This window comes from Sceloporus occidentalis, unplaced genomic scaffold, assembly GCF_023333645.1.
Source record: "Sceloporus occidentalis isolate IW3139 unplaced genomic scaffold, rSceOcc1.0.p SCAF_5, whole genome shotgun sequence".
Classification (NCBI taxonomy): Eukaryota; Metazoa; Chordata; class Lepidosauria; order Squamata; family Phrynosomatidae; genus Sceloporus; species Sceloporus occidentalis.
In genome coordinates, this window is record NW_028316985.1 from 175,763,603 (window position 1) to 175,776,761 (window position 13,159).

The 13,159-nt window shown below is 42.0% G+C and overlaps 1 protein-coding gene across 2 annotated transcripts; it reads left to right on the forward strand.

Moving 5' to 3' along the window:
• The first annotated feature begins 382 nt into the window (after positions 1-382).
• On the forward strand, positions 383-8,940 carry LOC149313189 (general transcription factor II-I repeat domain-containing protein 2A-like). Of its 2 annotated transcripts, none has more exons than XM_089526211.1 (5): positions 383-544; positions 1,734-1,789; positions 2,634-4,996; positions 5,420-5,446; positions 6,999-8,940. In XM_089526211.1, the coding sequence occupies exons 2-3, from the start codon at positions 1,766-1,768 to the stop codon at positions 4,470-4,472; spliced, it is 1,863 nt and encodes a 620-aa protein (XP_089382337.1). In that variant the 5' UTR covers positions 383-544; positions 1,734-1,765; the 3' UTR covers positions 4,473-4,996; positions 5,420-5,446; positions 6,999-8,940. The 2 variants fall into 2 exon arrangements, with proteins under 2 accessions (XP_089382337.1, XP_089382338.1); XM_089526212.1 differs by having other exon boundaries at positions 8,445-8,940.
• The last annotated feature ends 4,219 nt before the right edge of the window (positions 8,941-13,159 follow it).

Sequence of the window (13,159 nt, forward strand, 5' to 3'; positions counted from 1 at the left end):
CTTGCTATACTCATTTGAGGCGCCTTTTCTCTCTACAATCGCTTCTCTGCTATACCCATTCTGATTGGTGCCTTCTCACATAATACCCATTCCGATTGGCGGTTCCCCATCCTATTCCCGCCTCTTTTTTTCTATGCTCATTTCTGATTGGCGCCTTGTGTCGCTTTTGAGCCAATCAGAAACGAGCCTGGCAAAAGAGAGGCGGCGAGCTGAGAGGAGGAGAACCACAAGTTTGGAACCGCGCTTTTTTTTCTTAGCGCCTATAAACGCTGTTTTCATTGGTCGGTTCTTGAAAGCCGCGGCGGCCAATCAGAAGCGGGGCGCGTGGAAGCAGCCGACCAATGAGAAGGCGGCTACCTGAGAAGTGCGGGCGGAGGATATAATGGCGCGCGCGCTTCGGGAGAGCCTCTTTCGCTGAGGGTCTGCAGCCGGGAAAGTTGGTCTCCGTCGAATGAGGGAGAGGCGCCATTTTCTTCCTCTGAGGGCGGCTTCGGTTCCCTCGCGTCGTTCTGATCCCCAGCCTTTGTTCCTTTTTTTCCACGAGGTGAGTTTTATTCCTTGGAGAAAGCCTCCATACATACAAACATATATATATATATATATATATATATACACACACATACACACACACACACATATATATATATGTACTCTTCTGCAGCGGGGGATTCTGGGAACTGTAGTTTTTTGTTGACATTGCGCCTTCCCCGCCAGAGAGCTCAAGGGCAACCTTCAGCCTTTGTCTTGCTTAGGGTTCTGTAAGTCTGTTGCAAGCCAAGAGGTAATAACATGCAATATATAATGCAGCTGTAAGTAAACATGGGAAACAAACTTACATGAGCGCTTTCAGCTTTTATTGTGTCATGTCCTACATTTTCCTGGAATGTCCTACACTTTTTGTGGTGCCTAGCCCTCCTTTGCAGTTAGGACACGTAGCCATGCTGCGTCCCAACGCATTTTGGGGCTTGTCCCTCACTGGCCTCCTCCAGGGGCTCTTCGGAAAGGAAACAAAAAACAATAGCACTTAAAGTGATGTCAAACTACATGATTCCAACAGTGCAGATCCACCCTTGGTCTCATTTCACTCTTCCACTGTGAATAGTGTGCTTTCCAAGTGTTGTTGTTGTTGTTGTTTTGTGATTCTTCTGCAACCAGTTTCACGAATGGCTCTCTGAGTCCCATTGAGGGAGAAAGGCGGGCTATAAATCCCATTCTCTGGTTTGTTTCCTAGCTCATGCTTGCTGTTTTATGAATGAATGAATGAATGAATGAATATAGCTTTATTACTGTTAGCATTGTCTTAGTGCTGATGCCATGAGCCTTTTATAACTCAGGCCAACCCAAATTGTAATAGGAATGGCTAGGCCTACTACTAATGACATTTCCTTGGCTTAACATTGGTTTTGCAATCCTGGAGGGGCCCCTCCTCAGACTTTGCATTGGAAATAGCAGCTGCGCTTGTACTGTTGCTTCAGCCCCTTCCTCTGTTTAGTGCAGCTGAGCTTTTCTCTGTTACTAACGTTCAAGTCTTTGAAGGCAGCCCAGTTAACGTTTACAGCCTCGTAAAACATTTCCAAGCATTAAGTGAGTGGGCACGATTCCTAATTTGACCGGTCAGTATTTCAACTTGGAATAACCATTTGGAATGAGTGCTCTATAAGGTTCTATAGGCCTAGTATTTTTAGTTTGCAGAAGACTAAAGTGTTTCTAACTTTTTTTCTCTCTTTACTTAGGAACTAACGGATCTGTGGATAAGACACTTTGAATGTGGGAGTGCCAAACCTCTGAGGTACGTTTTTTGTTGTTAAACAATTTAAACATACTGTTTTAAGCCTCTTAAGAACTGGCATTGCAGGTAGTATTTCTGCTGCTGTTTCCCTGGTGTCCAGTGATTAAAACTCTTTGCTGTTCACATCATGATTTGCTGTGATTATTATTTCTGTAAATGAGGATACCACATTTAAAGTTCAAAATGGCGGTGCCATTATTATTATTACTATTATCATTATTATCACTTGTCCTGGGTGACCTCTGTGCAAAATCCCATCACAGGGGCGTGCACCTTTCTGGGTTGAGACAGTGTGCATGCATTCCTTCTTGTTTGTGGGCTTGCCTTCTAGTAGTTTCCATGCTGGTAACGATTATTATTATTATTGTTATTACTTGCTCGTGCATTTTGGGATTGCGGTGTTTGACTGAGATGTCAGTCTTTTGTATTTCAGTTAATGCATTTTTTTTAATTGGATGATAAGATGAATAAAAAATTATATCTGGAAAATCCATATATATATATATCTATGGATATGGATATATATCCCGATAAATACACTGTGTCTTTTTCTTTGTTTGGTTTGGGTCTCAGACATAGGAGACCCAAGTTTGAATCCCTGCTTGGCCATGGAAAACTACCAGTTGGCCTTGGGCAAGTCACACTCTCTTAGCCTCAGGGGAAGACAAAGGCAACCCCTCCTTGGAACCAATTATGCCAACCTATGATAGGTTTGCCCAGGGCTTCTCAAACTATTCAGAAGTACTGGTATATTGTTTTTGTAGCTCTGTGTGTGTGTGTGTGTGTGTGTGTATATATATATATATATATAGGTACTTTACTAAGAGCAATTTTGTATTCCTAGGTAACAATGATGTCCAAAAAGGTTGCCGCTAAGAGGAAGATCGACGCAGAATGTAGAGTATTCAACCCGCAGTGGACAGAAGATTACTTTTTCATCGAGCACAAGGAGAAAGCTGTGTGCCTGATATGCCAGGATACAGTGGCTGTGTTCAAGGATTACAATTTGCGTCGACACTATCAAACGCGTCATAAAGATACATATGATGGTTTTGTTGGACAAGCGAGAAAAGATGAAATATCAAAACTGACAAGCCAGCAAAATATTTTTGTGAAGCAGAAGCAGCAAAATATTTTTGTGAAGCAGAAGCAGCAAAATATTTCATCTGTGCGAGCAAGTTATGAAGTTGCCCAGGCAATAGTGTCCGCTGGCAAATCATTCACGGAGGGAGAATTTGTTAAAGACTGCCTTCTTAGAGTTGCCAAAGTGATGTGTCCAGAAAAGGCCGATGTATTTAATACACTGAGTCTTTCAGCACGTACAATTTCACGAAGGGTTGAAGAACTGGGAGACAATTTGAAGCAGCAATTGCAAAACTCTGCAAAAAACTTTTCCTATTTTTCCTTGGCACTCGGCGAAAGTAACAACGTTCGTGATTCTGCACAACTTCTGATTTTTATTCGTGGGATAAATGACAATTTCGAAGTCACAGAAGAGCTTGCTGGACTGCAAAGCATCAAAGGGACCACAACAGGAGAAGATATCTATGAAATGGTTTGCCAGACTGTTAATGGTTTGGAGCTGGACTGGGCTAAACTAGCCAGCGTGACAACCGATGGCACTCCTAGCATGGTGGGGTCTAAGGGAGGAGTAATTGCTTGCATTAACCAAGATATGGAAAAACATAACCATTCTCAGCCAATAGCCATACACTGCCTCATCCACCAACAGGCGCTGTGTAGTAAATCACTGAAGTGGGACTCTGTTATGAAAACTGTGGTATCTTGTGTGAACTTCATTAGAGCTAATGCTTTGAACCACAGACAATTTCAGGAATTTCTGTCCGAGGAAAATGCTGACTGTGAAGATGTTCTGTACCACACAGAAGTGCGTTGGCTGAGTCGAGGGAAAGTTTTGAGACGTTTCTATGACTTACTGCCAGAGATTGCAGCCTTCTTGGTTTCCAAAAACAAAGAAGTACCAGAGCTCAATGATGCAGAATGGAAATGGCACCTTGCCTTTCTGACAGATGTAACAGAGTTCCTTAATGGTCTCAATGTGGAACTTAAAAGAAAGGGGAAGTTCATCAGTGATATGTATGCATCTGTGAAATCATTTGAACTAAAATTAGGCCTCCTCATCAAACAAGTGAATGAAGGACGTTTCAGCCATTTCCCAACTACTCAAAATCTGTCAGCAGAAAAACCATCGGTTGCATTCCCAACAAAAACATGTGTGGAGTCACTGGAAAAGTTACAAAGCGAGTTCCAAGCTAGATTTAAAGAGCTTCATCTCCATGAACAGGACATACAGCTTTTCCAAAACCCATTTTCTATTGACATTGAAAATGTGGATTCAATTTACCAAATGGAACTGTGTGACCTGCATAGTAGTGACTCTCTGAAAGACGCGTTCAAGTCAAGCAGCCTTCTAAATTTCTATGCATCTCTCCCCTCTGAGAAATACCGTAATATCAGGAACCATGCACTCAAAATGGCAACCATCTTTGGCAGCACTTCTGTCTGTGAACAGACTTTTTCCCGGATGAAACATCTGAAAGCGCCAGCCAGATCCAGACTAAGTGATGAACACTTGCATCACTTGCTACGAATAGCAGTGACAAATATGGAACCAGACATTGACCATCTCATTAGCCAGAAGCAGGCCCAGAGTTCCCATTAAATATTGTTATTTAATGCAGAATTAAGTTTGTTTATTTAATTTGTTCTTCATTAAAATACACCGTTATTTAATACTGAATAAAGTTTGTTTATTTAACTTTACTTGTTCTTGTTCTTCAATTTAAATATTTTATATGTTCCCATTTTGTTTTTTACTTCAAAATATGATGTGTGCAGTGTATGTAGGAATTATTTTTAAATAATTATTTAATTATTTATTTTCTGGCTTTGGCCCCCCAGTTGTCTGAGGGACAGCAACCCGGCTCAAAAAGGTTGCCTACCCCCGGTTTACAGTGTTGTAAAACATTTCCAAGCACTAAGTGAGTGGGCATGATTCCTAATTTGACCGGTCAGTATTTCAACTTGGAATAACCATTTGGAATGAGTGCTCTATAAGGTTAAATAGGTCTAGCATTTTTAGTTTGCAGAAGACTAAAGTGTTTCTAACCTTTTTTCTCTGTTTACTTAGGAATTAATGGATCTGGGAATGACAAACCTTGAATGTGGGAGTGCCAAACCTCTGAGGTACGTTTTTTGTTGTTAAACTTCCTTCTGTTCTTTTTATGTTTTTGAAGACCCCCCCCCCCCCCATTCATTGAGTATCATGAAAACGAGTGCATTTCCCCCTTTTTATGAAAGCATACTACTGATCATAACCATTGCCCTGCCCAGGATCTTTAATGTGTGATCTGTAAAAAGCACAATTTAAGCATACTTTTGTAAGTCTCTTAAGCATTGCAGGTAGTATTTCTGCTGCTGTTTCCCTGGTGTCCAATGATTAAAACTTTGCTGTTCACATCATGATTTGCTGTGATTATTATTTCTGTAAATGAGGATACCACATTTAAAGTTCTCTATCAGATTCTTGAATATAATATAATTCAGCTTGGAGAGAAAATACAAAGAGTACTTAAAATATATGATCAAAACATTTCCCCTGTTTTTCAGGCATCGGGACACTTCCAGGATAACCAGGTAACTTTGAATGGTCTAATTTAAAACAGCAAAAAAGACTAGTTTATGTGGGGACCTGTTGATCTAAATCCTATTGTTACTTCAACTATAGTAGTCTGTTGCCACATGCTTTAGGAGGTCCCCATAATATGGAGCCTTTCTGTATCACCGCCTTTTGCGTTATAGGCTGACACACCAGATGGGTCAAAAGTTGAGCCAGTGGTCTATGGCAGAGCCTAGCTTTAGCTCCATGCTTCTCTTAAATTTTAGGCTGACGCACCAGGAAGATAGTTGAGCCAATGGTCTCTGGCAGGTTTGCAAAGTCAAATCCATGCCTGTTTTCAATGGCAAAGTTCAGTTTTAACTCTGTGCCTGTTTAAAATGATTGACATGCCTTTATGGTGACAGTGTTTTCCCCGAGGTAGAGGAAGGCACCCCTCACCCAAGAGAGACTTGGCAAAGCACACCTGCAGAAGGTTGCAGTTCCTTGGCAAAGCTGGAGTTCACCTGATGCCCACGGAGGGAGCTGTTATAAGTCAAAGCCTTTTGAAACACTGTTAGGGTTCAGTTAGGTCCCAGTCCCTCCTTCCTACCTGCATTGGGGTATAAAATATATTTTTATTATTGTTTTTAATTAGATGGTTCCCAGCCCTCAGGCTTGCAATCTAAAAAAAAACATGACACAAAAGGAGAAGGGAATGGTGGTGGGGAAGGGGATCAGGTCCAGCAGTTTTTCTTTCCTTCTGAGGCCTGGACTAAGGCAGATGGACAGGAGGGAGGGCTCTTCTTAATTCAGGCCAGACCCGATGGAGCTGGGCCTGCAACTCTCTCTCCGTGACCGGATGACACCAGATGGACTGGAGGGAGGGTTCTGCCTCTTAGACTTCCTTCGGGTTTGTTTCCTTCTTTCTCCTGCCCTATCCTTCCTGCTGGACACTGCCTTCTTTCCCTCCTCCTCCTTCTTTCCTTCCCCATCCCTTTCTTCTTTCCTCCCTCATTCCCTCTTTCAATCACTGCCTTCCTTCCCTTTTCCTCTTCCTCCATCTGACTTTCCCTGAGGCAAAACCCTGGGAGTCTTCGTGGGTTGTGGGGAGGGGAGGATCTTCCAAGGCAACCTTGTCCTTGCTCTTGGGTGCCTTCCAGTCCTTTCTAACTTAAGAAAACATCTTGGGTGGCCTTGGGCAAGTCACATTCTCTCAGCCTCAGGGGATGGCAATGGCAAACCTCTGAACAAATCTTGCCAAGAAAACATAGGATAGGCTCACCTTGGGTTTGCCATCAATTGGAAATTACTTGAAGGCATACAACACACGCCCAGCTGTCCATAGGAACCAACCTGGGCTCCTGCCAATGGGAAAATGAGATCTTGTAAGGATGATCGAAATCTCCACACTTCCTGTTTTAGGAAATGTGCGCTATACCTCCACTTCATCTTATTTATTCATAATCCCCAAGAAGTAGGCCCAATGCATGTACAGCACAAGTACTAACAGTCATAGTATTAGCTATTTTTGGTATAGGAATAGATTTGTATTGGGTGCTTCATTTGTTTTTTAAAATTGTGTTTTTATAGACTCAAAGACTTTAAACACTCAAAAATGAGTACAGCAAAAAAAGCAAAAATGGTTGGTGGAAGATCATTCCAAGAGACCTGGACAGAGTCGTTTGGAGTGATTGAATGCAAGGGAAAAGCATTATGTATTATGTGTAATGAAAGCGTTGAGTGTTGGATATCAAGTGTCAGACGTCACTTTGAGACTAACCACAGAGGTGTTACAAAACTTGGTCAAACAGCAAGAAAAGAGTTTCTTGAAGGGAAATTGAGGAAATATCATTCCCAGTACCTTGCCAGTTTTCACATGTCGCTGTGCATAGCAAAACATAGTGAGTCCCTCTCTGATGGAGAGATATTTTCAAAACAGCCATGCTGTCTGGCAGTAATTCACTTTTTTATGATTTCCAAAACAAAGATGAAATTATTCAACACATCTCTGAGATACCACTTAGCAGAAATGATGTTGAGGATTGAGTCCAGCGCATGGCAAGTGATGTTAGTCAGCAGCTTACCGCTGATTTACAAAAGGCAGCCTGTTATTCCATGTGCTTGTATGAAACCATAGATATAAACAACCATGCAAGGCTAGGGATAATTTTACGTTATGCTGTTGGTGACATCATGAGAGAAGAGCTGGTAAAACTGGTGTCTTTGCCTGAAAGAACACAAGGGATAGATATCTACAATGCTGTGATGGAGGCTTTTTTGTCACAAGACATAAGACCAGAGAAAGTGGTTTCAGTTACTAGTGATGGATCACCCTCTATTGTGGGGGCAACATCTGGTTTCATACAGTTCTTTGTCAAAGAAACAAAACATCAAGTCATTCAGTTCCATTGTATTACATATCAAGACGCTCTTTATAGCAGGGAAAGCAGCAAAAAATTTGATGATGTCCTCAAAGATGTTACAGAAATGGTGAATTTCATTGTGGCTCATGCTCTGAACTGTCAACAGTTTCAAGCACTTCTTGAGGAGGTTCAGGCACAGTATAACTATTTATGTACAGTAATGTCCGGTGGCTGAACAGAGGACGAGTCCTGGAGAGGTTTGTAGCCTGTCTGGATGAAATTAGGCTGTTCATGACTGAAAATGGGCAGGACTATCCACAGCTCACTGATATGGCCTGGCTTGCCAACCTCATGTTCCTTACAGATTTTACAGTACACTTCAATGTACTGAGCAAAAAACTAGAGGGTGTAGGGAAAACAGCAGAAAGGATGTTTTGTGATATCAAAACATTTGAGAGGAGACTGCAGATTTTTGAAAGAGACCTTGAAAGTGGGCAGCTGAAATATTTTCCAAATCTAAAAATGCATCTAGAAAATTCTACAACATTTGCAGATGGTCCTACAATCTTCAAAGAATTTTCTTGCATTGTAGCAGCTGCGAAGGTGAATTTCAATAATAGATTTTTACAGTTCTGTAAGATGGAGACAACCCTATGTTTTCTTACTTCTCCAGATAAAACCCATTTTAAAGAACTTGATCTTTCCTGCTTACACTGGTTAGATTTAGAAAATCTGGAAATGGAGCTTGTTGAATTTCAGGAAAACTCTATGTGGAGAAATAAATTCTATGACCTGCGTTACACACTTGAGAAGATAGAAAGTATGACACCAGAGAGCAAGGTTAGTGCTGAAATTGAAATCCTTAAAGTGTGGAATTATCTGCCAAATCAATTTAAGTCAATGAAAGCACTTGGGATTGCTTTCCTTACTTTGTTTGGATCATCTTACGTTTGTGGCCAGCTGTTTTCTGCTTTTGTACTGTATTGAGTCTAACACTAGAAACAGACTATCTGATGACTTGAGTGCTGCATGTGTTGCTCTCAAACTGACTTAAGTATGAGCCAAGGATAGAAAAATTAGCATGCATACAACAGCAAAAATCACATTGAATTGTTCAGAGACATGCCAAATATAAATTACCTTTCAATAAAATGTATTATTGAAAAGTCTGCTATTGTGTTTTAAGACAAAATATGTTAATGTTTGAGTTGTTTTTCCTAAACTAAAATTTCAGCATTCTGGTTAAATTGCCGTGTTGGCACTTTGCAATAAATTAGAGGGCTTTGGGTTGCAGTTTGGGCACTCAGTCTAAAAGGTTTGCCATCACTGGCCTACTCTAATTGGGACTAACCAACAGAATTCCAGACATTGGGTCACTGGTCAGTCTTAGGATCTTGGAAACTGAATAAATTACAGCTTATCAAGAAAACTGCTTCTAACTCCATATTTGTCTATTAGATGCAACGTTTTTCTGTGTAAATATTTGGTCAGGCTTGTTCACAAGGTCTGTTATGTGAATCGGCTTCTGTGTTGGACTGCATACAACTTTGTTCTCCATACAAACATTTTGTTATAATAAAGAGGCCATAAGCATGAAGCTGAACAGATAATGATATTTAAATAAACTTCTGACTGGTCCCATAGACCTGAGGGCATGTGACAAGGACCCATGTAACTTAATGGATGTAAGTACAGCTGTTTTCCACACCCTCTGCTGTGTGCATTTCCTCTCAAAGGTGACAGAGGTTTGTTAGCCTAAGCGTTAAGCCCATCTTTCTGCTAGCACCCATGGTATATTCCCATACTCCATTCTATTTCAAACACCCTGGGGTGGTCCTAATCTTATTACTGCTTTATTAAATCAATCTTACTGCCATCAACCAAAAATACTCCTTTTATAATTGAAGTTAAAACCATCAACCAGGTGGAAATCCCATTGATTTGGGGAATCTCAAGAATCTATAAAAAGCCAGCCTTGGCACTCACACATCGGTTCAGTCTAAATTGAGGCAGGGATGGATGCTGTCGGATTTCATACTGACCTTTCGAGACGTACTGATCACCCCCGACATGCCAGACAGCCTTGTGAGCCACTGTCACTTCCCTCATACCTTGACTGGTAAGAAAATGCCTTCCCTCAACCTTGTTACAAACTTTCATTTCATTAGTCCTTCTGTGTGATTATTTTGTGAATACAGCTACAAAAACTATTTGAGATCGCCTCTGGAGTTCCGTGCAATTTGGAACCGGTATTAAAAGGGTTAAGAGCCCAAGGCTGAATGTTGCCGTGATCAAAATATAATTTTATTTAAGCTGTTAAACTTCTCCCAAGACATGCTATTTGTGGATGCCTTCTCTGGGCCCCCAGCTTTTGGGTAACACTATGTTGCCATTCAACAACTGGTTTAACAGTCTACTCTAATTGGGACTAAAAACTGACTTCCAACCACTGGGTCACTGGTCAGTCATGATCTTGGCATCTGAAAAATTACAACTTACCAAGAAAACTGCTAACTATATTTGTCTATTGAATGCATCATTTTTCTGTGTAAATACTTTGTCAGGTTTGCTCACAAGATGTATGAATCAGCTTCTGTATTGGAATGTGTACAACTTAATTCTCCATACAAAGTTTTTATTTCATTTGCATGCTGTTATGTATCGGTTCCAGCATCTAAACATTGGCGGTGCGTTTTAAGCAGATAATAAAATTATACATTGTTTCATCTCTAAACTGGCAAAGGCGCTAATCTTCAGCAATTAAACTACTGTGCATTTGGATCATTTGTTCAGCCACAGTCCCTTGTTTGTCCCACACAACATTAACGTATATAGAAAATTAGAGAGACTGCACAGTGCCTGAACCCCTTACAGACAGCAGTTAGAAATTAAGGCCTGAGCATTTGGAAAACTAGATTAAAATTAAAAGCAATTACTCTCAGAGAAGGTTACAAATTATCTGAGATGTTTCATTCGATAACCTCAGCTATTTTCAGTTTATTTCCATGAAGGATCTAGTACAGTGGTCCCCAAACCTTTTGTGGTTACTGCCCCCTTTCCTCTTGACAACCCTAGCACCCCCTCCTCCAACATGTATTTCCTGATATCAGGTCTACCATTCTAATGCACATTCAAAACAAACAATATTGGTTGCTGTTTCCTTTGCCACCCAGTCATCCTGGGAGTAGCAACCAAGTAGCTGGCTGAGAAGCCTCGTGCCTATGCTAGCCTTGTGGCAGAGGCATCACGAGGTGGTATAGGGGGCGCAGACTGAACTGGGTGATGCCACAACCGCCACCCTGGCAATGCCAGTGTTGCTCCCTAAGTGTCTGCCTTTTGGAAGAAACACGCCATAGCATTAATGTATTGAGAAAGACAAGGTGCTCAGCGGAAGGTAATGAGGCAAACATGGTTTCTCCATCTGCCCACAGAGTTTCAAACACCCTCTGGGAGAAAAGGAGATCATGCAGGACTTTTTGGGCTCCTCTGCCCTCTTGGTCTGGCCTGGCCCCATCCACGACGGAAAAGCAGGCAGGAGAACTGGGGAGTGAATGAGTGTGAGGCAGGCTGCTGTCTGCCATTGACATCAGCTTCGAGACGGGTGCAGGGGATTCTTCATTCTCTTAACTCCCAAAGCAGAAGGCTATGATGTCAGTTCTGCTTCCTGCTTTGGGAGCTGGAGGCTGTCTCCCATTGACACAGCAGTCTCCTGCTTTGAGAATTAAAGAGGTGGAAGAATCTCCTGTAGCTGTCGCCCATTCTATCAGCAGCCTTCTGCTGTTTTTATAAAAGTCATGACAAAGGGCTCTGGGTCCTTTCATAGGGCTTAAGATCACTTGCTCATGTGTCTCTTAAGATCTTCTGCACACAAAGTACATTCTCTCTTCCTAAGCAATGGCTTCTGGTCAGCACATTCCATCGAAGCTATAAACTACTCTAGGCAGGGACCTGTCCTTTTATACTTTGTCAAGCACAGGCTTGAGACTAATATTTTCAGCTGTATTTTGTTGTGATTGGCATGATTGTTTTTAAATTGTTTCAGAATAAAATATGACTGCAGAAAAGCAATCAAAACAAGCGCAGGCAATATAGTGTGGAATATCTGAAATATGGATTTGTATCAGCACCAACTAACCCGAAGCATCCCATGTGCCTGCTGTGCGAAAGTCTTCTCAAATGAGGCCATGAAACCTTCCTGGCTTCTTGAACATTTGAAGAAAGGGAGACTTAACCTGTAACTGTTGATAGCCTCTATCCTCCATGGGCTTATCAAATTTTTTGAAACTATCTGAATTGGCAACCATAAGTGTATCTTGTGGCAGTGAATTCCACACGATTTCAAAGGATCTTTTTGTCACCTGTTGCAGACAGCCCCACAGCTCTCTTTCAGCAGCTAGACAGTTTCTCCCAGTTGCTGTTGGAGAGGAGTTGCTTTCTATACTTCCCAGAGGCCTTATGAGTAGGAAGAGGAGGCTTAATTCAGCTGGGCTGGAACCTCAGTGGGAAGAGCAAGTGACCTTTGTATATGGGCAGAGGTGCTCTTGTCTCTAGTACAAGACAACCTTTAAAAGGTGTGGAGTTTGTCCTTTGCACATGGGCAGAAATGCTTTAATCTCTAGCATAAGATTAACATTATTTGAAAGGTGTGGCATCAGTGACCAGTCCAGTCCTTTTCAGGGCATGTCCTACAAGTCAACAGAAGAATTCCAAAATGTCCTCCATTTTGAGCATGACTAAGATGCCCATTGACTAACACCAGTCATACTCCACTACACTTGGACCATTACGCCAGTGGTCCCCAAACTGCCCTTTAAGAGATTTTGGACTTCAGCTCCTAGAAGCCCCAGCCATCTTGATCAATAGTCTGGGATTCTGGGAGCTGAAGTACAGAAGAGCAGAGTTTGGGGACCACTGCTACTACACTGGCACTCCAAGAAGGCCAAAGGTTTCAGAAAACCACAATTCCCAGAATTCCACAGCACTGAGCCGTGGCAATTAAAAGTGGCATCATCAAACTGCATTGATTCTTTGTAGAGAGATCCTGTAGCACTTTTGAGACTGAAACTAAGAAGTTGGCAGCATGAGCTTTTGTAGACTACGGTCTACGTCCTCAGATGCATTTAGAGGAGTGGAAACTAGGGCTAGACACACACACGCCATTGGCATGTCAAAGTCACACAAAAAACAACCCCAAAATAGCAGACAGTGTTGTGTTTTGTTTTTATTTAATGGAGTTTGGCCGAGGGTTGCCTCATGGAAGCCCCTCTGAGAGGAGGCCAAAGGCTCGTCGCCTACGACCACAACTACGACTAGGCCCGGCCTCCTCCTCTTCCTAGGCCTAGGCCCAACCCAAGCGGCGGGCGGCGGGTGTCAGTTTGCCCCGGAAGC

Excerpts from the sequence above, each read along its gene's own strand:
- LOC149313189 (XM_089526211.1), top strand. The coding sequence starts at position 1,766 with ATGTGGGAGTGCCAAACCTCTGAG. Across the intron at positions 1,790-2,633 it reads GGGAGTGCCAAACCTCTGAG|GTAACAATGATGTCCAAAAA; the intron begins GTACGTTTTTTG and ends TTGTATTCCTAG.